Raw genomic sequence first — 22,324 nt, forward strand, 5'->3', positions numbered from 1 at the left:
CAGGCTTCGTGGACACCCAAATTTCTTGTCAGACGTGGCAACAGTTTCTCCCTCTCTCATCTACTACAGCATAAGATCAAACAGAGCAGTGCAGTTCACCCAAAGCATCCTGGTGCCCATGGAGGAAGGAAAAGGCACCGGGCAGAGATATCCATTCATACGTGACTGGTGGAGATGAAAAAGCTTGTGAAGATGGCAGGATCACTGAGCTCACCTTGCTCCTAACCAGGAATAGTGGTCAGAGCACCGCTTCCCAAGGAAATCAAACAAATCCATCTCTTAGAATCACAGAAATGTTAACGTTGGAAAAAACCTCTAAGATCAACTGATCCGATCATCAGCCCATCCCCACCATGCCCACTAACCATGTTCCTCAGTGCCACAGCTACTTTTTCCTGCATACCCCCAGGGACAGTGACTCTACCACCTCTCTGGGCAGCCTGTTCCAGTGCCTCACCACTGTTCCAGAAAATAAGTTTTTCCAACCTGAACCTTCCCTGGCACAAATTGAGGCCATTAGCTATTACAGTTACCTGGGAGAAGAGGCCAACCTGCACCTTGCACAGTCTCCTTTCAGGGAGTTGTAGAGAACAACGAGGTCTGCTCTGATCCTCCTGTTCTCCAGACTAAATCCCAGTTCCCTCAGCCACTCCCCTTGTGCCCCAGACCCTTCACATCTCCACTGCCTTTCTTTAGACACGCTGCAGGGCTCAGTGCCTTTCTTGTAATGACACCAGCAGGTCACAAGCCAGCAGTGAGGGCCAGCTGCCTCCCACATCCCATGCCCTCGGTTGCAGTGCTCAGCTCCTACAGCAGCAATACCACTCACCATTTGGATGACAGACACAGGCCCAATGCTGTTCACATAGATATCCACATCGATAAATGTGGGCTTGACTGTAAAGAAAATAAAACAAGTGTAAGAGGGGCCAGAACCACTAGTGAAGGACTAGGGGGAGGTGTAGGCATGCAGCAGGGAGAAGAGGGCGGCTGCATCTGACCAAAAAGCCCAACTACAGCAGCCTCATTCTTTTAATGGAAAACCTGGGCTAGGTCACCACCCACTGCCAGGCTGCCCACAGGAGCTCAGGGACACTTACTGCCAATATCAGGCCTCAGCTTGTTGTCGTAGTTCTTCAGCAGCGAGTTGAGGATTTGCGTGGCATCTGTCTCCTGTGCCTTGGGGGTGAGGACCCAGGTTTTATTGATGCTGAGGTAATCATAATCATACTCCTCTGTGCTCTCACACCTGGAGCAGAGACAAAAGAAACATCACTGTGAAATCTCTGTAGTCCTCAGTGGGAGTGGGGGCACAGCTGGGTTTCAGAGGCACTAAAGGGGAGGAGGAGGATGATGATTGGGGATCTCCTCTCAGCAGTACTGCAGAGATGACACACCTCTGCTCATTGCAGGGTCCCAGGAGCTTCAGCTGGGCTCATGGCTGCTGACACCTGGAGTGGGCATCTTCAGGGGACGACAACAGTGACTAAACAGTATATGGGGAAAAAAAAAAAAAAAAAAAAAAAAAAACCATTTATAAAGAAAACACTTCAGAGATGAGGTCCTAAAGCTACCAAGCAGGCAGCACACGAGCCTGGCTCACCAGGCACGCAGCCATCTGCCCTGCACAGATCCTGGGAAATTAAAGCCTTATGCAAACTCCTTTGACCTCGGGCCATGATCTGCCACGACCCATTCCTGCCCACCAACCCTTCCTCTCCACTTAAAGATGGGAAAAGTGGAATATCTTTCAGTTCCAAGCCAGCATTCGTCCTCCTTTGGATACATTGCACCGAGCAGCAGTTTCTCCCCATCTCTATCAAAAATGCCCTTTCTAAACATGTCGTACCTCCCCTTTTCCTAAAGGAGTTTTCCTACCCCCATCTAATTAAATTAGGCCCACGTGGTCACAGGGAAAGAACAAACCACCCACCACCACTCTGGGCAGCTCAATCACGACGCTGTCCTTACAGAATACACAGCCATACAGGTGAGAGGATGCCGAGAGATCCTACATCCCACCCCGCTCATCATCTGCCGTGTCAGCACTGCGGTGCCAGGCAGGGACTCAGCAGGAGCTGCCTGCTGCTGACATCTCCCAGCTGGAGCCCACAGCTCCGAGGTGTGAGCGGGCACCTCCCTGCACGGCTGCCTTCAGAGCCAGGCAGATGATGAGGGGAAAAAAAGTGTTACGCTGACGTGTTGCCGTTCATTTATTAGAAGCTCCTCTTTTAAACCCCTGATGAAAGTTGCTTTCACAACCATTCTGACTCCTTGGTGTCTCCTCAGCTTTCAGGTGCTGGAAAGCCTCTCCCAGCAGGGCTGGGCTGTGTGCGGCTGCCTGCCTGCCTCTGCACGTTAGGTGCTGCTACATCAGCTCCTTGTTCCCTGTCTGATTGTGCGCTGCGCTTCCTAACGAGGCTTAAGGAGTCTTAAGCAGGGCTGTCAGGTTGTGCTTCCCTACCCAAGCTGCAGCAGTGCCAACTCGCTGCCTTTCAACTGCAGCCCAGGGGCAGCTCCGCAGTCCTGGGGTTGCACCCACCCCAAACCTGGCTCCTGGGGACAGGAGGGACATGGAGGGATGTTTCTCTGCCCACAGCCCAGCAGGGGAGAGTGAGCCCAGCTGCCTTCAGCGGAGTGGGAACATAGCAAAATCTCATGTCAGTGTTCCCTTGACCCTGCTGGGACCCATCCCTAGATACATCACCCACTGGCACTCAGCCCTCCTGCAGCCCCTTGCAACCCAGCTCTTGAATCTCTAGGGCAGTGGCTAAGCTCTAAATGTCCCCATGGGCTAAACCAGGCCAAGCTGCATACCCTGACCTCAGCTTTCTGGCTTTCCCCATTTTGCACTGTTGCTGAACACCCTGTGATTTGTGGTAGGAGCCACTTCCATATTACAGATGCAGTGACACTACCAAAAATATTTTTTTCCTTTTTTTTTCTTCTTCTCTTCTCTTCTCTTCTCTTCTTTTTTTTTTTTTTTTTCTTTTTTTCCCTAATGCAGCTAATCCTGGGCTACTAAACCACACTAAGCCATTTTAGTATAAGCAAGCCAGCTTTTGCTGGAGAAAATATGCTTTCGGTGAATGCATGTAAGAAACACAGAGCAGCTCTTCATGGCCAGATATGACTCTGGTGCCACTCTAGAGCCCCCGCCCCAGTGGCCCCAGTGGCCCCAGTTCAAACCACGAGGGAAGAGCTCAGGAGCTATCGCAAAGGACAGGAGCTAAGGGATGGAGGCTGTGCATGTCCCACTCCAGCTGCAGATGGGAATGTCACACCGCAAACCTGCAGCAATGCCCAATGCTCCTGTGCACAGTGCTGTCCCTGTGTCTCTGTCTCCTCACACAACGCGGCTTTGGCTGGGTGACAGGGGAAAGCCAGCTCCCATATGTCTCCGTGCAGCCAGGAGGAAAGGCAGAGCCACATTTCCTCACCTCTGCTCGTGGAAATGTCAAAACAGCCACCTCACAGCACTGCTGCTCACAGCCACAGGGTGCAGCTGGGAGCGCAGAGATGAGGACAGCAGCACAGGAGGGCGTGGGGACACCGCAGGGCAAAGCTGGGGACCTGCAGGGAGTCCTGCTCTGAGCAGGCAGCATGGCTGGGAAGTGTCCTGTCTGATTGCCCATGTGTACAGATGGGATTGGACAACCCTCCTTGGGCAACCCTGGGCATTACTGCAGGACACTGCCAGTTGTTTCCCTCCCTTATTCTGCTTTACTTGAGCAGGCACCTGTTTTGCTGAAGTTCCTAAGCATACTGATGGGCAGATTAAAAGCAGGGCCAGCTAAGTAGTTCCCAGCAGGTGCGTTCCCAGGTTGCTGAGTATTTGCTGCCCTTCTGCCCCTTTGCTGGGGATCTCAGCTCTGTCCTGCCCTGGTGACATGGGCTGGGGAACTGCAGGGAGACCAGCAGAACTGAGTGCTTCTCCCAGCTCTGCCATGACCCTGCTCAGCAGCCTTGGGTGTGCTGACAAAATCTGGGGCTGCTAGCATTTCACACTAAAAGCTGCCACCACTGGAGTGCTGATGCCTGCCCTGTACACCATCCCCAGTCCTGAAGCAGAGATGTCCAGAAAAAGGTGCTGACCCCAGGCTGTGAGTGTCCCACCCCTCTGAGAATGCAGCTCAATGCCTCGCCTGCACCGCAGGAACAGACAGCAACACAGTGCAAGGACATTTCACCTGGATGAAACAACACCGCGCTCAATCCCAATTACTGCATGCTAATGTGTCCTTGTCACCCATCCCAGTGCTTCCAAGGGCTTTTAGGCATGGGAACATTCAGGTAAATTAATCTAAATTAGAAGTAGGCAGAGAATTTAGGGACAGGGGGCTCACTGTACTCGAACAGTACTCGATCTGTTGCACCTGTCATTGTACCTCTCCTTGCACAGCACACCCACTGAAGCCTGCACTGTCGGTGCCAGCTTTCTGGATGTGTAACACTGTGCTGGATACACTTCCAGGGCTCTGAGCTGGATGCCTGGTCCCAGCCAGGCATTGCCATGGGAAATGCTGATGGGGAAATGGCCTGGGGAGTGCTGAGTCACAGCACAGAACATCCAGCCCACCCCGCACCAGGGTCTTACAGTACTTGCTGAGACGAGAGCTTGTACACACTGCATCTGATCTGAGCTCATCACCTGGACACCCCCTGTAAACATAGGGCCGCCTGCAGCCAGAAAAATGCAGTGAGTGCAGGATGAGACCCAGAGGTACGGCTTGCTCCTTTTCTCCTCCTTCTCCCATAGTCTTCCTCTGTTACTCCATCATCCCCACACCAAGCACAGCCACTTCTTGCAGCTCAGTGAAGAAGTAGGTACTGGCAGCAGGCAGAAGGGAACCTGGGCCAGCCATAGGGTACAGCTTCTCAATCGAGGGCACATGAATACATAATTTAACATCACCTCCATGCAATTTTGCAGCCTGTCCTCTCCAAGCATAGCACGACAGGAACCGCGATCACCACGAGTCCCTTTCAGCCCTGAACCACCCAATTAGAGCCTGGGTGCCAGGCACGAGCTGTGGGGCTGCTCTCTCAGTCTCCGTGCTGGCATGGCCGGGCTATGGAGGACAGCAGCAGGGACCGACCTGCCCACCCTGAGACCAGGGAGTCTGGCAGAGAAGACCATCAGTAGCAGGATTCGTGCTCCCTGCCCCTGACTGCATTTGTAATGGGATTTGATCGGCTTTAAGGCGGCTTATTCTGTCAATTAGCTTCAGCCAGTGAAATCCCTCTTTTCTCGAGCCCCGGGGGCAACAATCTGCTGACATGTTCCTCCCCGATCTAGCCATTAAACTCACCAGAGGGGATAGCAATTGTTAAAACGGTAATAATGACCAAATAAATAAATAAATAAATAAATGAAATTAAAAAGGAAGAAGAGGGAAAAAAAAATAAAGAAAAAGAAACTTGAAAAGCCCTCGTGCGCGGAGCCTTTCACTGCTGTTTACAGAAAGGCGCTACGAAGCGCCGGCACTGGGGTAGAGCCGTGCCCGCGGCCCCCGCCTCCGCTGCCCCTTCGCCCCGATGCGCGCAGCACCGCGCTCCAGGACCGACACCGGGGCCAACCTGTGGAGCGGGGCAGGGCCTGAGCCGTACCCTCCCGACAGGTGCCGAGGGATGGGGGGCAGCGGAGGGGCCCCGCGCTGCTTTCCGCCCCGCGCAGCTCCGGGTGGAAATGCTCCGGTGATGCGCGGAGCGGCCGGGAGGTGCCGAGCTTCCTTCGGTCGCCCCCTCTGGAGCTCAGCCCTCGGCGGAATTCGGCCGGAGAGGGGATGGCGATGTGGGGAACGGGGCGTCCCCTCGATTCGGGGCGTCCAAAATGGGGACCCGAAGCGCAAAGGCACCGCGCGGGCACGGAGCGGCGGGACGCGGAGCCTCGAGGCGGGCTGCCAGGAGCCGCGGGGGCACGGCGGTGCCCAGACCCTCCGCTGAAGCCGCCCCGCAACTCCAGCCTCCTCCTCGCCCATCACTCCGACGGGAGACTGAGGCAGCGGGCGTCCGGCCGGCGGGGCGCTTACCTGGCAGAACGCAGCGCCGGCCCTAGGGCCAGGCAGAGCAGCAGGACCATCGCGAGCATCTCGGCGAGGCGAGGGCCGGCTCCGGGCTTGGGGGGAGCGGCGGCGGCGGGACCCCCCCGATACCCGCTGCGCCGCGCTCCAGCCCCGCCGCCTCCCGCCCGGCTCCGCGCCGCCGGGGAGGCAGGGGAAAGTTGGGCATCTCTTCTGCGAGTCGGCGGCGGGCGGAGGAGGGGCTCCGCGCAGGGTCCTAGCTCCCCGCGAGGGGCCGCCTCCCGCCCCCAGAGGGCCGGGCGGCAGCGGGGGGGCTCCTCGGAGAGCCGCCGTCACACAGCTGTCGGCACCGCGCCCCGGGAGCCCACAGCGGCAGCTGGCAGCGGGCTGGTTCTGCCCCTCTGCGGAACGGGGGGGGGAGTGGCGAGGTCCTCGCCTTATTGCTTTTAGTGCATAGAGATTTCTTCTTCTCCATTTATTTTAGTGTTTTATTTTATTTTATTTTTAGAGCGGGTCATCGTCATAAAAAAAGGAAAACAAAAACGCAAGGCATATGGTGTTACAGTGGGTCCTCTTCCACCTGTTGGGCTGCTGCCCTGTGAAAACAAGCTGTGAGATGCATGAGGGGCTGAGGGTTTTGTCCTGCTGCTCCTTGCTCCTGCTCTCCTAGTTTGCCAAGCATCTCAGGTATTATCTTTGCTGCTGGCATTCTCCTTGTAAACAGGAGTAACAGATTCCTTCTTGGCACATTGTAGGTCCAAGTTACTGGGAATCAACTTTGTTACAGCTACATGCAAGAAAAATAATTATCCTTCATTAGTGGTAACAGCTCATAACACGCAGGAGCCTATTCCTCAAAGGGCCTGCTCCTGCCTCCTGCAGAGATCATAGAATCACAGGGTGGCTTAAGTTGGAAAGGATCTCAAAGCCCACCCAGTCCCAACCCTCTGCCATGCCTCCCACCAGCTCAGGATGCCCAAGGCCCCATCAACCTGGCCTTGAACACCTCCAGGGATGGGGTGCCCACAGCTTCTCGGGCATCAGTGCCAGTGCCTCACCGCCCTCTGGTAAGACCACAAATTGGAATTTGATGCCATCTGATGAACTGCCACCGTGGGCAATGAGTTCCCTCAGCTCTGCCATAGCCTTTCCCTCCCAGACACAGGAAAATCTCTTCTTCCTTCCCCACTGGTAGCATGCTGGTAACCACTGTCTCATTGACTCAGTTTGGCAGGACAGGGGCGTGTCATTTCCCCGTGCTCACTCAATGTCTTCCAGCCAGGACCAGTCTCAATGGGGATGAGAGGGGCTACAGGAGCACAGCAGTAAATAACAGCAGTGCACCCAGGAGATTTTGCAAGGCTCTTCCTACGAAGGCTCTCCCTTGCTGATTCTTGCAGTGATCACCTCAACACTCAAGCATGAGATCTGAGCAGCATCAAAGCCATAGGAGGCAGCTGCAAGCATCGCAGCTCCAAGATGGAATTTCCTTGTAATTGAGCAGCTGCAGCTGATGTTGCTTTTAGTGCATGCACAGAAGCCACTCTGGGATGATGAGTTTATAGGAAGCACATGTCAAAAGAGTAAATAATGAAAATCAAAGCAACAGAGGAGGTGAAAAGAGCTCTTTCAACTTCAAAGCAAGGCACCAGATTACCCCAGAAGTCCTTCAGGGACCCAGATGAAGCTGAAGTAGGGAAAAACGCAACAGGAGGATGCAGCTGTTGAGTAGTTGTGGGCTTGAACAGATCACAGAAAATCCAGGGGTTCATACATGTGCTCTCAGCTCCCCCTCAAGACGCAGGATGTGAAGTGGTACGTGTGGAAATTCATAGCACCAATTTGTTTGACCATCTCTTCTGCTACATGAGAATGGAGACCTGGGGCAGCACGGTGCCCACAGAGCTGGGGATGGCCTGAGCAGAGGCTGGGGAGCAGAGCGTGCTGCTGTTTTGGCCATATGCCCTTTCAGGTGGTTGTATGCACTGGGAGCACTGAGCAGCTGCCTGTCCTGCTCTTCTTCATCTGTGGTGGTTTCTTCATGCAATTGCTCTATTACTTGTGCCTAAGGTAGGGATGAAGCATGCTGATGCTGTGCATAGGAGAGGAAGGAGAGAGCACTGCCTTTCCAACACCTGATTTACCAACAGCGCAGGCTCAGGCAGGAAGAAGCCTCTTCAAATTCACAGTGAATGGTTTTGAACAGAAAAGAAACAAAGCTCAGTCTGAATGCTGAGAAGCACAAAATGTCCTGCACCAGCGAGTTGGGAGGAAACAGTCCCTGTTCTCCACTTAGAAGAGACATTTGTTTTGAGGTCTTCTGTTGTGGGATTACCCGAACTTAAACAGAAAATGAAATGTTTCATTCAAGTAGCTTTTCGTCCCTTCTGGTATTATGGTTTAGCTGGCAAACTGATAAAACCAATTATTTACAGAGTCCTCACGAACACAGAGCCCAGGGGACTCTGCTGCCACAATGAATGAGGCTTTGCTCGTGCTCTCCTCACCGCCTGCGCAGGGGCTGCAGAAACAGCGCTGGGAGAAGCAGAGGCAGCTCCAGCCCTGTGCCTGGTCTCCTACGGTGCAGGGCTAGCGGGATTCTCGTGGGAGCCGCCCCATAACCCTGTGCAGAGCCCTGTGCAAATCTAGGCACACGTGCAGCACCCTCTGAATCGCGCCGGTCTCCCTCCGAATCTCCTTTGCAGTGTCAGCCGCGCAATCTGTGCGGCGGCGCAGGGGAGGCGGAAGGCGAAGCGCCCCGCTCCGCAGCGCTCGGGGCGCGGGCAGCACCATGGACAGCGGCCGCTCCTCTGGGCTGCGCTGATGGAAAACCGGGGGGGGGGGGCGGACACCGAAGTGTGGGAAGCATTAAGGAAGCATTAAGGTGAGGCGTCAGGAGCTGGGAAAAGTCAGGCTCTGGAGGGCGGCACGGAGGGGCATTTGCTATTCCCGCCTCCTGTCCTTGCACGACAGAGGAGGGTTTGAGTCGCCGTTGCCGATGCTCGCTCTCCTCCTGGCAATAAAACGGGGCCACGCTGTGACCTGGCAGCTATGTGGGTTCCCTGCCGTTTCTCAGAGCCTTTCTCAGAAGCTTGGTCCAAGGAGTCCACTTGGAAAACTCGGAGGATGAAAAACCCCTCCGGAAGCCTAAACTCTCTTCTCTGAGCTGGGGGGCACGTCCTGCATGGTAGAGACATTTGTTTCCTCTCGGAGGGCATTTGTTCAACACATCCAGGTTTTGTCTGTTCAGGCTCACCAGGCAGACCGGGCACAGCAGCAGATGCTGCATCTGGGCTCACATGACATCAATAACTGCTCCAGCTGGTCTTCAGCTTCCCACCGATACGGACAGTGATGATAGATGAAGCAGAGAGGACACGGTTTGATTTTTAGGTGCTGGAGTGAACTTGTGGATTAAAAAAATAAAATCATTTGGAGACTGAAGAAACGTGACATGAAGATTTTCCAAGGAGAATGAAGGGTGAGGGAGGACAGCCCAGGCCAAGAGCTGATGCAAGCTGTCCCATGGGGCATTGATGGAAGCAAGAACTTTGCTTTCAGCCTCCACTACTACATCAAACAGGGCCTGAAGGAGTCTCCCTTCCATTTCCAGTGTGAAAAATCCCTCTTTCAAGCTAGTTAGTGGGAAGAGATCACCAAGTGGATACATGATCTGATCCTGGGTGTCAAAATGGTTCCTGCTGTCATGCTGGGGATGGGAATGATGCCATCACTGGCTTTTTTTTTCTTTATGGTTCTGTTCTTCTGGCTCTCTCCCCAGCTTGGGGCTTAAAATGCTATATTCCTCCTCGGGATCAATACATAAAAAGAGAACACGTACGTAGGAAAGAGTGCGGAGGTGAAGAGAGTTGGCAGCATTTGGTGAAAAAGGAAAAATATCTCAGCAAATTGAGCAGCAGGAGCTCCATTGGAGTTTCAAAGGGGGATTTGCAGCTATGCCATCCATGCACTGGATGTCACATGTCTGTCACAGGACCAAGAACTGTGGTTGGGTGTGCAGACAACAGCATCGCTCCCAAACAGGACGTGTTCTGAAAGGTGTGCAATTCCTGGTGTAAATTTTGGGGACATGCAGCTGCAGGAACAGAAGCAATTGCTCCCCTTCACTACAGAAGTGTGGCTACTCCTGGACACAAACAAGCTGGCTCCTTGACAACCTTTGTCACAATAGTTCAGCATGGGGGAAAAGGAATCAGGAAAGTGAAGAAGGTGATAAACACTGGGATTGGAATGCCAATAACATTTCACACTGTGACTTCCTAGTAGCTGGGAAATAGGTGGGTTTAGGGCTCTCCAAAGGACATGGCTGAGTTCAGGGCAGAGCCTGCACATGCACAAGCTGTGGCTCATCAGAAAACCTCATGGGGAGATGCAGCCAGCCAGAACAGCGCTCAGTTGTCTCTGTACTGCAGCTCCTCAGGAACCCACTGGCCTCCCTAGCAGGACTTAAAGGAGGAGCACAGTTTATTTGTTGTTAATGTCCTTAGGCATTTCTGCTTGGAGCTGCAGGGTTTCAATGACTTCTCTCCATGCTGTATCAGGAATGTTTGTACAATAGTAAATGATGCTAACTGCTCATCTGTGGCCAAGCTCAGCTGCTGCAATTGCAACAGATGCCTGCAACTAGCCCATGTTCTCACACCTCTTCTTGGAAGCTGTGAGGTATTTCAGGGTCTCTTTACTTCCCTCCCTCGTGAAGATCTGGTGTCCCTCCAGCAGGAGGGAAGAATCCACACTGAAGTACTGGACCCTGGGAACATGTTTTGGAGGGGCTGGCTTCTGCCATGGGCTAGGGATGCAGCTCATGGGATGCTGCAGTCCCTGGTGCCCCCCCCATCACAGTTGTGTTGGTGAGAGCTCACCAAGGAGGTGGCTCTTGGGCAGATGAGACCTGCCATACCTTAGTGCACTCTGATGGGCTCTCTGCAGGGCCATCTGCTCCCACCTGGAGCACTTAAGAGACGAGATCACCCAATCTTACCATCAGTGCATCCCCACCATGCCCACTATATCACAACTCTCACTGACACATCTACACTTTCCTTAAGCACCTCCAGGGACAGTGACTCCCCCACCTTCCTGGGCAGCCTGTTCCACTGCCTCACTACACTTTCTAAGAATAATTTTTTCCTAACATCCACGCTGACCCTCTTGGTGCTCTCCTCCACTACCCCAGCCCCTCCAGCTGCCAAAAGCAATCAGTGGCAGCTGAGGCACAGAGAAGCTGACGCAGAGCCATGCTTGGTGCCCTGCAGCCTCCACACTGCAAAACCAACTGGGCAGAAATGCCTGCATTTCTGGAGAGGGATTCTGGCACCGGGGTCTAATAATTGCCAGCACATCAGGAAGGAGATATCTTCCCCTAATGCTGGCTAAGCTCCAGTCTTAATCTTGTTTGTCGCTGTTAAGTCTCAGCAAAAATCGGGCCGATGTGTTGAAAGGAGGTGAAATAAAAAGATTGGAGAAGAGACTGAAGCCTGTTCAAAAAATGGAAAAGTAATAATCTTCAAAGGTTCCCATGAACCCACACACTCTGGCCAGGAAGAGCTGCACAGATAAACACTGTGAAAGCAGCAGGAAGCTCACAAGGTTTGTTTTAGCTTAATAGACTGTGGGAGGAAAGAGATTTGAGGCTGGAATATCAGGGAACAGCAATGGGAGCTGAGTTCCTGGTGTTGGGGTCTGTAGGATATAAAGGAAAGAGGTTCAGGAACACACATGGGCTACAGCACTGGGGTCTCCCCCCTCCATACAACCATTGCCCAGGTATTCTGACAGATGCAGCTTCCAGAACCTGTGTTTTCACCTCCTGCTGCCGTAGGTACTCATATCTATCCAACAGCCTCAGGCGATGCACTGCAGTTCAGTAAGGCTCTGCCCCAAAGGCAGTTCTCTTCACCTTGCTGAAAGTGCATCTGGGATGAAGGTCAGGGAGCACCCCTTAGGCAGCTGCATGCATTCAGCACGCAGTTCTGGGATATGTGGTGAAGAGACTGAGGTGCAGGGGATGCATCAAAGCAGAATGGAGTCCAAGGGGGTCCAAAAAGAGAGCAGCATGCAAAGCAAAACCACTGGCTCCTGGGAGAGCCAGGCAGCAATTTTCCCTTCTTTCATTGCCTATGAGTTTGGTGGACAAGGGATTCTGTCTCCCAGGAGGCTGTTAGAGAATGCCTCCCAACAGCAGTCAAATCCCCCCGAAAAGAGCAAGCCATAATTACACCCACACAGCTCTCCACACACTGCACTGAGCTTCACCCCCCCGCCCTGTCAGAAATGCATCCGTGCTGATGGAGTGGATATGTTGATTAAAAATCCCCAAAAATGAATAGATCAAGAGAAATGTGCCATATCCCTGCAGCAAGGGTGAAGTGCTTTTTAATTAAGGACAAAGAGATGCAAATGTCCTGAATCATCACAAGCAAATAGCAAAATAGCACCTGTCAGAATATGGAAAAACAAGCACTCAGCGTTCCCTTGTGATTAGCTCGAAGGAGGCATGGAGTTAAAAAATAAAATAAATCCTACTGAAAACTGAGATAGGGGAAAGCAGACTTTCATTTCTGTCACCCAAAAGTGTTCCTGTCTGGATGGAAAGGATGTGGTGCTGCGGAACACCCCATGCACACAGCCGTAGGACTGCATCCACAACAGCACCCACAGGCATCCCCTGGCTTAGTGCCGTCAGTGTCCCAGCACTGAGGAACCAGGGCTTGGGAGGGGAGGGGGTAAGAGGGAAAAGCAATGAAAGGAGCAAGTGTTGGGAAGCACGGCGAGAGCCAGCACGGCCCAGAAGCAGTGACAAAGGGCTGTGAAAGGAAGGCAGAGCGAAAGGGAAATGCCTGGAATAATAAGTGACGGACGGATGCCTTTGAAGGGGACTCGGGTTTCTTGGGTCTCCAGCCTGACCTACTTAAAACTGCTGTAATCTGATGAAGGAGCATCCTCGGGCTCTAAATATAAACTTCATTCCTCTTTACTTGCATCCCTTCCTGCTGCCACCGACTGTTGGTCAGCAGCAGCGTGAGGCGCTGCGTGCATCCCATAGGTTGCACAGACACAATAAAGGGCCCTCCACCACCACATGGCCCCCACGGGGCTGCCAGGCTCTTCACCCATGAGGAAGGGCCACACAGCAGCACTGAGCCCAGGGAGACGGTGCTGGCACTGCATTACTTTCCAGCAGCCTTTGTGAACAGGAGCAGCACTCTGCATTGCCTGTGGGGAATTAAAGGATGTGGTGCTGCCAGGTAATCGTTCTTGGTGTAAGCAACGCAGAACCGTGCATCAGGACCCAGAAATAAGAACTTCCCCTTCAACTCCTTGTATGTGTGTGATTTGCAGTCAAACATCTCTCATTCAAAATGAATCACAAATTTAGCTGCACAACGGAGTCCTGTGGCATCTAAACAATTAGCAAATTTAAGCAGAATTTGGCAATTAGTTTAAGCTAGAAGAAAAACAAACAAAAATCACAATCCAAGAATAAAGAGCAGCAATCAAAACACTTTCTTTTTTTTTGCCACTGTTTTGAAATGAAGTGTTTTGCTTAAGAATGCCAAAGTGTTACATCAATCCATTTTTTAAATTAAATGCTTCAAGTTCTTCCACCTCAGCACACCAATGTTCGTTTAAAATGTGACCTGCTCTGAATAAAAGAATGGAGAAAGAACCACTGTTTGGCTTGAACAAAATACCAAGATAATTTTTTCTTATTTGCCCTATTTTGCTGAAAATCCATATAGGAAAAATTTCCACATCACAGAATGAAATCATTAAGGTTGGAAAATAACACTAAGATCATCAAGTTCAACCCATCCTCACTGTGCCCACTAACCATGTCCCTCAGTGAGGTACCAACACAATTCTTGAACACCTCCAGGGATGGTGACTCCCCCACCTCCCTGGTCAGTCTGTGCTACTGCCTCACCACTCCTTCAGAGAAGGAATTTTTCTTGATATCCACCCTGAACCTCCCCCAACACTATCAACAAATTGGCGATGCTCATAATACTGTCTTATCAAAGGCTTTCATCACACAAACAGAGTTTATGGAACCGATGAGCTGTTTGGGAGCCTTCATACACCTTTATCCAACTCCTCAACTTTGGCAAGTGTCTATGAGGGAAAGAAAAGAAAAAAACAATTATGTTTTTTTTTTTAAGCAAGTCATTACAGAAGCTAGCAGGCGGTGTGTCTCATACCATCAGCAGAATGAGATGAGTTTGTTCCCTTTGTGGCGACAGGCCCCGTTAATTTTCTTGGCAGGATCTCCCATACTAAAGCAACAATGCAAATGCTTGCTTTGACTTTTTTGACAGTGTTTGTGAACACCAGGAAGCTTGGGGTATGCAATGCTATAACATGATGGAAAGCACAGCAATAATAGCAGGATGGCACAATCCTAGGCTACAGTAAAAGAGGACAAGCCCAAATGTAGAAGCCACGGATGCAGGAACAAAGGAAGAAAAACTGCTCACCTTGGAAAAGCCTCAGGTAGAGAAGAAACTCCAGTGGGACATCAACACCTCCACTGCCAACCCTTAAATGAGGTCTGGGAAGGGGTGGATCCTGGCTCCACTATTCTGGTCACTCACATACATTGCATGCACCTGAGCTCCCCTGGGTTGGCCCTGCCTTCCCACCAGGTGCTCAATCACTGGTTTAGGCTGTGACTTAGCATTTCTGCTACAGAGTTACAAAATAAAAATAGAAAACAATACAAATTCTCTTAACGTGAAATGCTATTCATGTTAATTTCTGCAAAGATCAAATTTAGGATAAAACAGAAGCTGACAGGTTCTCCTTGAAGGAGGAGGGAGGACAGAAGATAATGTTTAGTAAAGAGAAAAGGAAGATCAGACAGGCAAAGTGGATTTTTTTTAAAGCTCGCAAGGAGATGCTAAGCTCAATAATCAGACAAGAAAGGCAGTGAGCAGCTATCAAAGCAGCACCATTTTAGGAGCCATACTCATCTGAAAGCAACTTTTAGTTCTCAGGAAAACTGCCGCCTCAACAGCTGTCCCAATTAGAGCCAGCCGGAAATTTCCCAATAAACCAACATTCTGTCAGAAAATAATTCACTGAGTCTGAAGCGCTCTGAGTTGGCTGAACTGCTGCTGGATGTGAGTGGGGCTGCGGGGGGGCTGGCGTTCAGCTGGCAGCTCCCTGCCACCAGCAGGAACAGGGATGGGAAAGGCAATGTTGGGGAGCAGCTGCAGGCACCAGGAGGTGCCTCGTCCGTGTCATTTATGCTTGAGATTTGGTTCGAAAAAGATAAAAAGGCAACTGAGTTTCTTATGAACCTGAACTCGAGCCAGTTGGATTTGTTTACACCACCATCCCATATGCCTGACCCCATTTTAGGATCCAGCACGTGGATCTGCCAGAAAAAAAGAAAGAAAACCAAAGTGTTGTGGAGAGGCCGATGCTGGAAGTGTCTTCTGCCAGGCATGGATGCTTGTGGCCATGGTTATGTCTGTTTGCCCTGCAGCCAGCAGCACTCCTGGGGGCTCTCCATCCTTGGGGTGGCCTCCTGGATCCTCCTGATACCTCCTTCTTCCTCTTCTAAGCTGACGTTGCCTACAGGTGTTTGAGAACTGATATGCTACCACCAGATAGATATTTCACAGAGTTTGTTCCCGCTGCTTGATTACCTAGAATCATAGAATTATAGAACTGCTCAGGTTGGAAAAGACCTTAAAGATCATCAAACCCAACCGCAACCAAACCATACTACCCTAACTCTAACAAGCCCCACTAAATCATGCCCCTGAGCACCACATCCAAATGGGTTTTAAGCACATTCAGGGGTGGTGACTGAACCACCTCCCTGGGCAGCCTATTCCAGTGCTTAACAGCTCTTTCTGTAAAGACATTTTCCCTGATATCCAACCTAAACTCCTCTTGTGCACCTGAGGCCATTTCCCCTCGTCCTGTCACCAGTGAGAAGAGACCAACCTCACTCTTGCTGCAATCATCTTTCAGGTATTGGAAGAGAGCAATAAGATCTCCCCTCAGTCAGAGAAAGTCAGCAAGACTTATTGTAGAAGACTGTGTGTAAAGCTTCATGTGAGCACGGAGAGATGTCAGCTGGCTATATTTAAATTAAGAATTAAAGAATCCCCCAGAAAGGACAACCCAGCTTCCCGTGCCACCTTCCCAGCACCTGTTCGGACTGGAGAAATCCCTGCCAAACTGAAGCTTCACTGGCAGGGGGAAAACTGAGAATGCCAATCAGCAGGAAAACCCTTCTGAAGCGGTGATGATTAATTACTACCGATAATTAACCTACAATGACAGTGGTAGCTGTGGCATGCATCTAATCACACGCAGCTATGAATGCAAACAGAGCCCTTCTCCAAAGGGAGTGCTGTTCTTTTAAAGCATCTAGAAATAATTATTGGAGACACAGGTGGAGTTTTTTTGGACTGGAAACAACCAGTCCAAATATTGTGGTACAGAGCCTATCTGAGGGCACTGCTCCCTGTTCCCACGTGCTGGCTACTCTCATTGTGTCCCTATCACACCCAGCCTGCCTGCTCAGAGCTGACATCCTCTCCAAAGGCAGAAAACCCTCATCTGCTGCCTTCCCCATCTCCTCTCCTAAGCTGTGAGATCCCACCCCTCTCACTGCCTGTCCCTGCTGACAGCCCTGCTTCCTACAGAGCAAATGGGCTGAAACTCTGCAAGCGAAGTCATTTGCATTGATTTCCATGGCCTGGATTCTCTGCCTGGATTCTCCCAGTGACCATGCCTGCCCTGCCCCTGGGGTGGGAGCTCCGTGTCCCCAGCCTGAGCATTAGGGTTGGCTGTGCTCTAACCTGCTCAGAAGGGAGAAGTGACAGTCTCTCACTCTCAAAAAGGGTCGCTGCACCAGCACGGCAGGAGCGCTCTGCAAGAAGCTCTTGCGTGTTTTTTTTTTTCCTCAGAGAAAATGCTTCTATTTTTGACAAAAGGCCTTTTTGAGGTATGAAACCTCTTATGAAACTTCTCCCACATCAGTGCTTTACATAAACTGTTTTGCTGCAGTTGTGTTATTCATCGTATGCATTTTACACCAGCATCATCTGGTTTGTCCCAGGAGAGCATAAAGCTGAGTGTTGGCTGTAGGACATCCTGCAAAGCCCGTTCCTCCGCTGGGCACCTCCTATGTCTCCAGGGTGTTTCTGAGAGCTGGATGCATGGGAAGCACTTGCATCCACATTATGCCCTGGTGCATCTCATCTGACGAAGCAAGGTGAGAAAAGGGTCCAAACAGCACTAATATCACCTGCAGCTTTGCAGGAGCAAGATATAATCAGGCCAGCAATCACCAAATTATTGCTCCTTGGATCAGGACCTCTGCCAGTGGGAGCTGCAAAGGTGAACAGCATCACATTTGTGTTCACCTGAAGAGACCATGGCTCTGGAGTGTGCAGGCAAGACATCCCTCTGCAACCTGATAGGGATTAACAGGATGAAGAGCCCATTCACTGCATCACTATCACAGCCTTATTTTTTTCTCTAGGCCTGAGATGTCAGGGCTGATAGCAATGCAGTTTGTTTCACACCAAATGTACAGCGATAGGTCAGGAGAATAAGTGAAAATGCCACCTTTGAGGGGAACTACATCATTAAAATGTCACAGTAGTATCTTGGGAAGCCAACCAGAAATTCCAACTGCAGCTTCTCACACCCTCTGCTAGGAAAAATAAATAACACCTGCCAAGCAAAACCAGGCCTTTCCTTTCTAAAGAGATTACAGATTTTTTATATCAACACTGTTACGCACCACTCTACCAGCAGGAGAGTCATGATCCCATTTTCCATTGCCACAAAGTCTGATCTGGGGGGAATACAATCTCTTCCCAAGCCAGATAAAATCTCAGACCTAAGGCTTAAACTTTGGGATTATTATCAGACGTTCAGGAGGGCAGATGACTCTTATATCTAATTACTTTCTCAGTGAGGAAAAGAGAAGGATGTGGTATTTCTGCTACAGAACCCTTTAGGGCTCCTCTGAACGTTCGGGGGTCTGACACAAGCAGCTCAGAGAGCTGTCCCTGATTACTGCCAGTATGAATATTTCCCAAGCGCCCACCTGCGTGGCATCTGAGCTCACCTCTTATGTTGGAGCAGGATTCAATCAGCGTTTGCACCAGCAAGCTGCCCACAGCTGGAAGCCGCTCCCTGGCAGGAAGCTCAGCATGGCTCGGGTTGGTGAGCAGAAGGGCAGTGCTGCTGCCAGACACATGCTGCTTGCAGGACAGCCGAATTCACCTCCGTGACCACCAGGGATCCCCACAAGCTGAATGGCTCACTGCCACGGTGGCATCCACCCAGAGAGGACAGGCAGAGAGGAGGAAGGGGATCTGGTACTTGAGGCAGCTCCAGCTCACAGCCCGTACCTCCCTGCTCCTGCCGTGTGCTCCCATCATTGCTGGGCCCAGGTGAGAGAAATGAAACCTCCCTGAAGTACCCCCCACCCTTGGGCACAGGAAGAGCCACCGTCAAATGCAGAAACAGGACAGGCAACTGGAGAATATTTAGGATGTTTATTTCTGGAACTAATCTACTCTGTTCACTTGGAACCTAGGATCTCTATCTGCTATAGCATGAGTTGTGCTGATGTCCAACTCTGTCGCCTCCAGCTCCACTGTTGCTAGCGGCGGGCTCACTGCCCGCTGATGCTGCAGGGCCTCGCCGTCTGTTCGGAGGGCTGCTCACGGGGCCCTCCTCGAAATCCAGCTCTGGTGGGAATGCAGCTGATGCTCTCCTTCGTACGCCAGCGCTCCACTTGAACCATTTCTGCAGACATGGGTACTCTTTCTTGAAACTGGGGTTGTAGTAGCAGAGCAACTGCAAAATGCAGAGGAGAAGAGTTAGACGCCACCGTTTCCAGATTGCAAAAGACAAAGCTACTTTAAGTCATAATCAGAAATTTTAGGATTGTCAAAGCAGGGAAGCGGGTTTGGAAACCCAAATACCACCAACTTGCAGCCCCCTCAGGTGGGACCGGCCACCAATGCACCTGTCCCGAGAGGTGTCCTATGGGCAGGGGGACTGCGTACCTCACTGCAAACAGACGCGGCTGCGCCTGCTGGGCATTTTGCCCGAGAGGCAGCTGTGGGCAAATCGCTGTCCACGATGAAGAAGCCGTGCAGGTGGAGCTGGCGAACGAAGGCTTTCATGCAGCCGATGCTGGGGTTGTGTAGAGGTCCTGTCCTTCCCAGCACTTCTGCTTTGAAGAGGGTTTCCTCAATCACCATGGTGTTCTCATCGTCGCCCCACCAGATGGACTGGAAGCAGTCGCTGTCCACAATTTTACGGAGCTTTGTTAGAAAGCAGCAGGCCGAGTCATGGGCTTTGCAGGAGCCCTTGGTGGAAAGATCAAGCCGTTGTCTTTTGGCACAGGATTGCTCCTGTGAACCCTGAGAAGTGTCTTCTCGTGTCGGTCCTAAGGCAGCATCCCGAGCTGTTCTTTTACCCCGTCTTTGCGGGACAGAAGAAGCCGGGTCTGCCGAGCCAGCATTTGGAACAGAAACTCCAGGAGTTTCTGATGAAGATGTCTCCATCTTAATTATTAACTGTTTGCGCTGACAGAAATTTCTGTCCGCAGCGGTCTCCCCGGCCAACCAGGGTCGTCCTGCCAGCAGCAGGCTGGAGCGCAATGGCAGCCGTGGTGTGAGGCGTGGGGAGTGGGCTGGGATGGTCCCAGACGTCACCGTGGTGACCGTGCTGCACGACGGTGACAGCACAGACCCGTGACTGTTTGCTGGGGAAATGGGGTGGTGGCATCCTTGTTAATTATGGAAATATGCAAGGACTATCTCTCTCTCTACAGTGACCTGAAAGGAAGTTGTAGTAAAGGGGGATCAGCCTCTTTTGTCATTAAAAGAGATAGGATGAGATGTAATGGCCTTAAGATGTGCCACAGGAGGTTCCTGTTGGATATTAGTACAAATTTCCTTTCCAATAGAGTGGTGATGTAATGGCACAGGCTGCTTGGTGAGATGGGGATGTCACCATTCCTGGAGGTTTTCAAGAAACATGAAGAAGTGGCAGTGAGGGACACAGTCACTGGGCATGGGGGGCATGAGTTGACCACTGGGCATGGTGATCTTTGTCGTATTTTGCTACCTAAATTTTGTAATTTTAGAAGAGGCCATTGTAGGTATTGCCAAGTACCATCTCCAGCAGCCACCTGGAGGGGAAGCTGAGGAAAAGCGCATGTATATGGAGTCTTCCTTCCTTTTTGGGAGAAGCTTCCATGTTCCCAGAACTCACCCGTGATGAGCTGCCCCTTGGCCATGTTCTTTCCCAGTCTCCTGCTTGCCCTTCTGTCTTGGCGGGACAGGGAGTTTCTTCTCACCCTGGCTCAGGTGATACAGGACCTGAGAGGTGATACAGGAGGTGCAGAGCCACAGAAATGGCATGGCAGTGCCCTGCTCATACTCGGGCTGCTGTCAGGCTGTCTCACCTCAGTGGCCGGTCACAGCGCAGCTGCTGGCAGTAGCTGCCACAATTTCAGGCTTTTCTCTGCATTTCTCTCCCTCTTCCCATCTGGAGGAGCAGCTCCAAACCTCCCCAGTGCTCCTAACACTCAGGCCTTCATAGCAGCAAGCCCTCTGCTCTCCCCCCGTTCTGTTCCTCAGTGCCTAATTGTTCTAATAGTTTCTCAAAGCCTCCATTTATCTTCTGCCATAATTCAGGTCTTTGTTTCATACTGTGTAGCAGAGGGAATAAAGCAATGCCAGGACAATGAAAAATCAGACACTGAAGGGCAGATGACTCTGTCTCTTTGACCACGCACAGAAGAAAAATCAGAACTACCTGCACTTTTGTTTGTCAACATCCATATGGTCCAGGCAAGATAATAACCACAAATGTCTGGGGCTGGGGTGCAAAGAATGGGGAGGAAGCACTCTATTGTGGCTGCCTGAGTGGCTGTAATGCTGGCACAGCAAAGCCTTTTGTCCACTGTTTTTTTCCCCTTTGCATATTACTTTACTGGCTGCCTTTTGTGTTTTCCCCTCTCTCTCCAACACCTCATTGCTCAGTTTGGAGGATATCTCCAGAAATTTAGGGCTGGCAATCCACAGCCAGGGCTTTCTGGATCTGAATCCCTACTGCTAAGAGACACATTAACTCTGCTTTGCAGCTGAACTGCATCGTTTGAACTCACCCTAGCAAACTTTTAACTCCTTGCCCTGTAATTTAATGAGCAATGTCAGCCACGGATTAACCACTGGATTCATCCATCTGCAAGGTGATCCCTGTGCTGCAGAACCAGCCAGGCAAGCCCCAGCTCGTCCTTTCCTGTCCTTGATTAAATGATGACATGTTTTTCTAATCAGGAGAACCTCAGATGGCAAATAAATGAAATGGTGGGAAAAAAAAAATCAAATTAATATTTATTTATGCTAAAACGCATCGTCACTTTTATTTGTAACATATCCATGTATCAGAGGGACTGCGATTGCTTTGAACTTCTCCGACCAGCTCAAGCTCGGGAGAGCTGGAGACATGCCATGCAAGCAGGTTCAAGGCAGGGAGACACATTTGCATCTGAGTCTTGGGTTCCCCAGAACTCTTGCTGGTGATTACAAGGAGGGTGAGAAAGGTATTGTCTGACTATGAAACTCCAAAACGACCATGGTTTCTTCAAAGGTTAGAGAGTGCTTGTGACACAGCGAGAGCCAGGGATTAAGCTCTAAATCCATGTTTTGTCCTCAAAAAGCTGTCCTGATCACTAACAAAGAAAACTGTGCTCTTGAGAAATATTTATCTACATCATTTAATCTCCCCAGCATTGCTGGGCGCCTCTGGCAGGCAGCAGCCAGGAGCAAAGTGGTCAATAGTCCTCTGGTATGAGATGGAAGTGCCTCTCAGGGCAGGGCAAGGGCAAGGGGATGGTGGGAATAGCTGGGGTGCTGCTCATTGGAGCTCTAGCAGTACCATTAGTGGCCCTGGTGGCAGGAATGGTTGGGTTAGGGCAGAGCTGCAGGGTGGGGCTTGGAGGCGATGGTTCCATGCACTCTGCTGCCCACATGTAGCTTTGGTCCATCTGTCCTTTGTGTCAATCTCATTTAGTTCAAGTGCTGCAAGCACAGAGCTATAGTCTGCCAACACATATTCAATGGGCTTCGGCAAACAGCAGTGCTTTGCCAAACAGGCTCTGCTCTTTTAGAGCATCTTCCAGGGGTGGAGAACACTGAAGGATGTGGGGAGATGTGATCCCTGCCCTGCACGGTGGGCTCTGGTCAACTTCTGCTATGTAAGTGTGGGTTGAGAAGGCACTT

General features: G+C 51.3%; 1 protein-coding gene across 1 annotated transcript in view; it reads right to left on the reverse strand.

Annotated features, from left to right (window-relative positions):
* The window catches only part of LOC306951278 (gamma-aminobutyric acid receptor subunit gamma-4), a gene marked incomplete at both ends in the record, with an annotated part of 31,111 nt that extends 25,020 nt beyond the window's left edge, over positions 1-6,091 (reverse strand). Inside the window, 3 exons of the mRNA XM_079541749.1 lie at positions 830-897; positions 1,101-1,249; positions 6,033-6,091. Of these exons, the coding sequence (XP_079397875.1) occupies positions 830-897; positions 1,101-1,249; positions 6,033-6,091 (276 nt within the window). The remainder of the gene's footprint in view (positions 1-829; positions 898-1,100; positions 1,250-6,032) is intronic.
* Between the last annotated feature and the right edge of the window lie 16,233 nt (positions 6,092-22,324).

This window comes from Tetrao urogallus (genome assembly GCF_951394365.1).
Source record: "Tetrao urogallus genome assembly, chromosome: 13".
NCBI lineage: Eukaryota > Metazoa > Chordata > Aves > Galliformes > Phasianidae > Tetrao > Tetrao urogallus.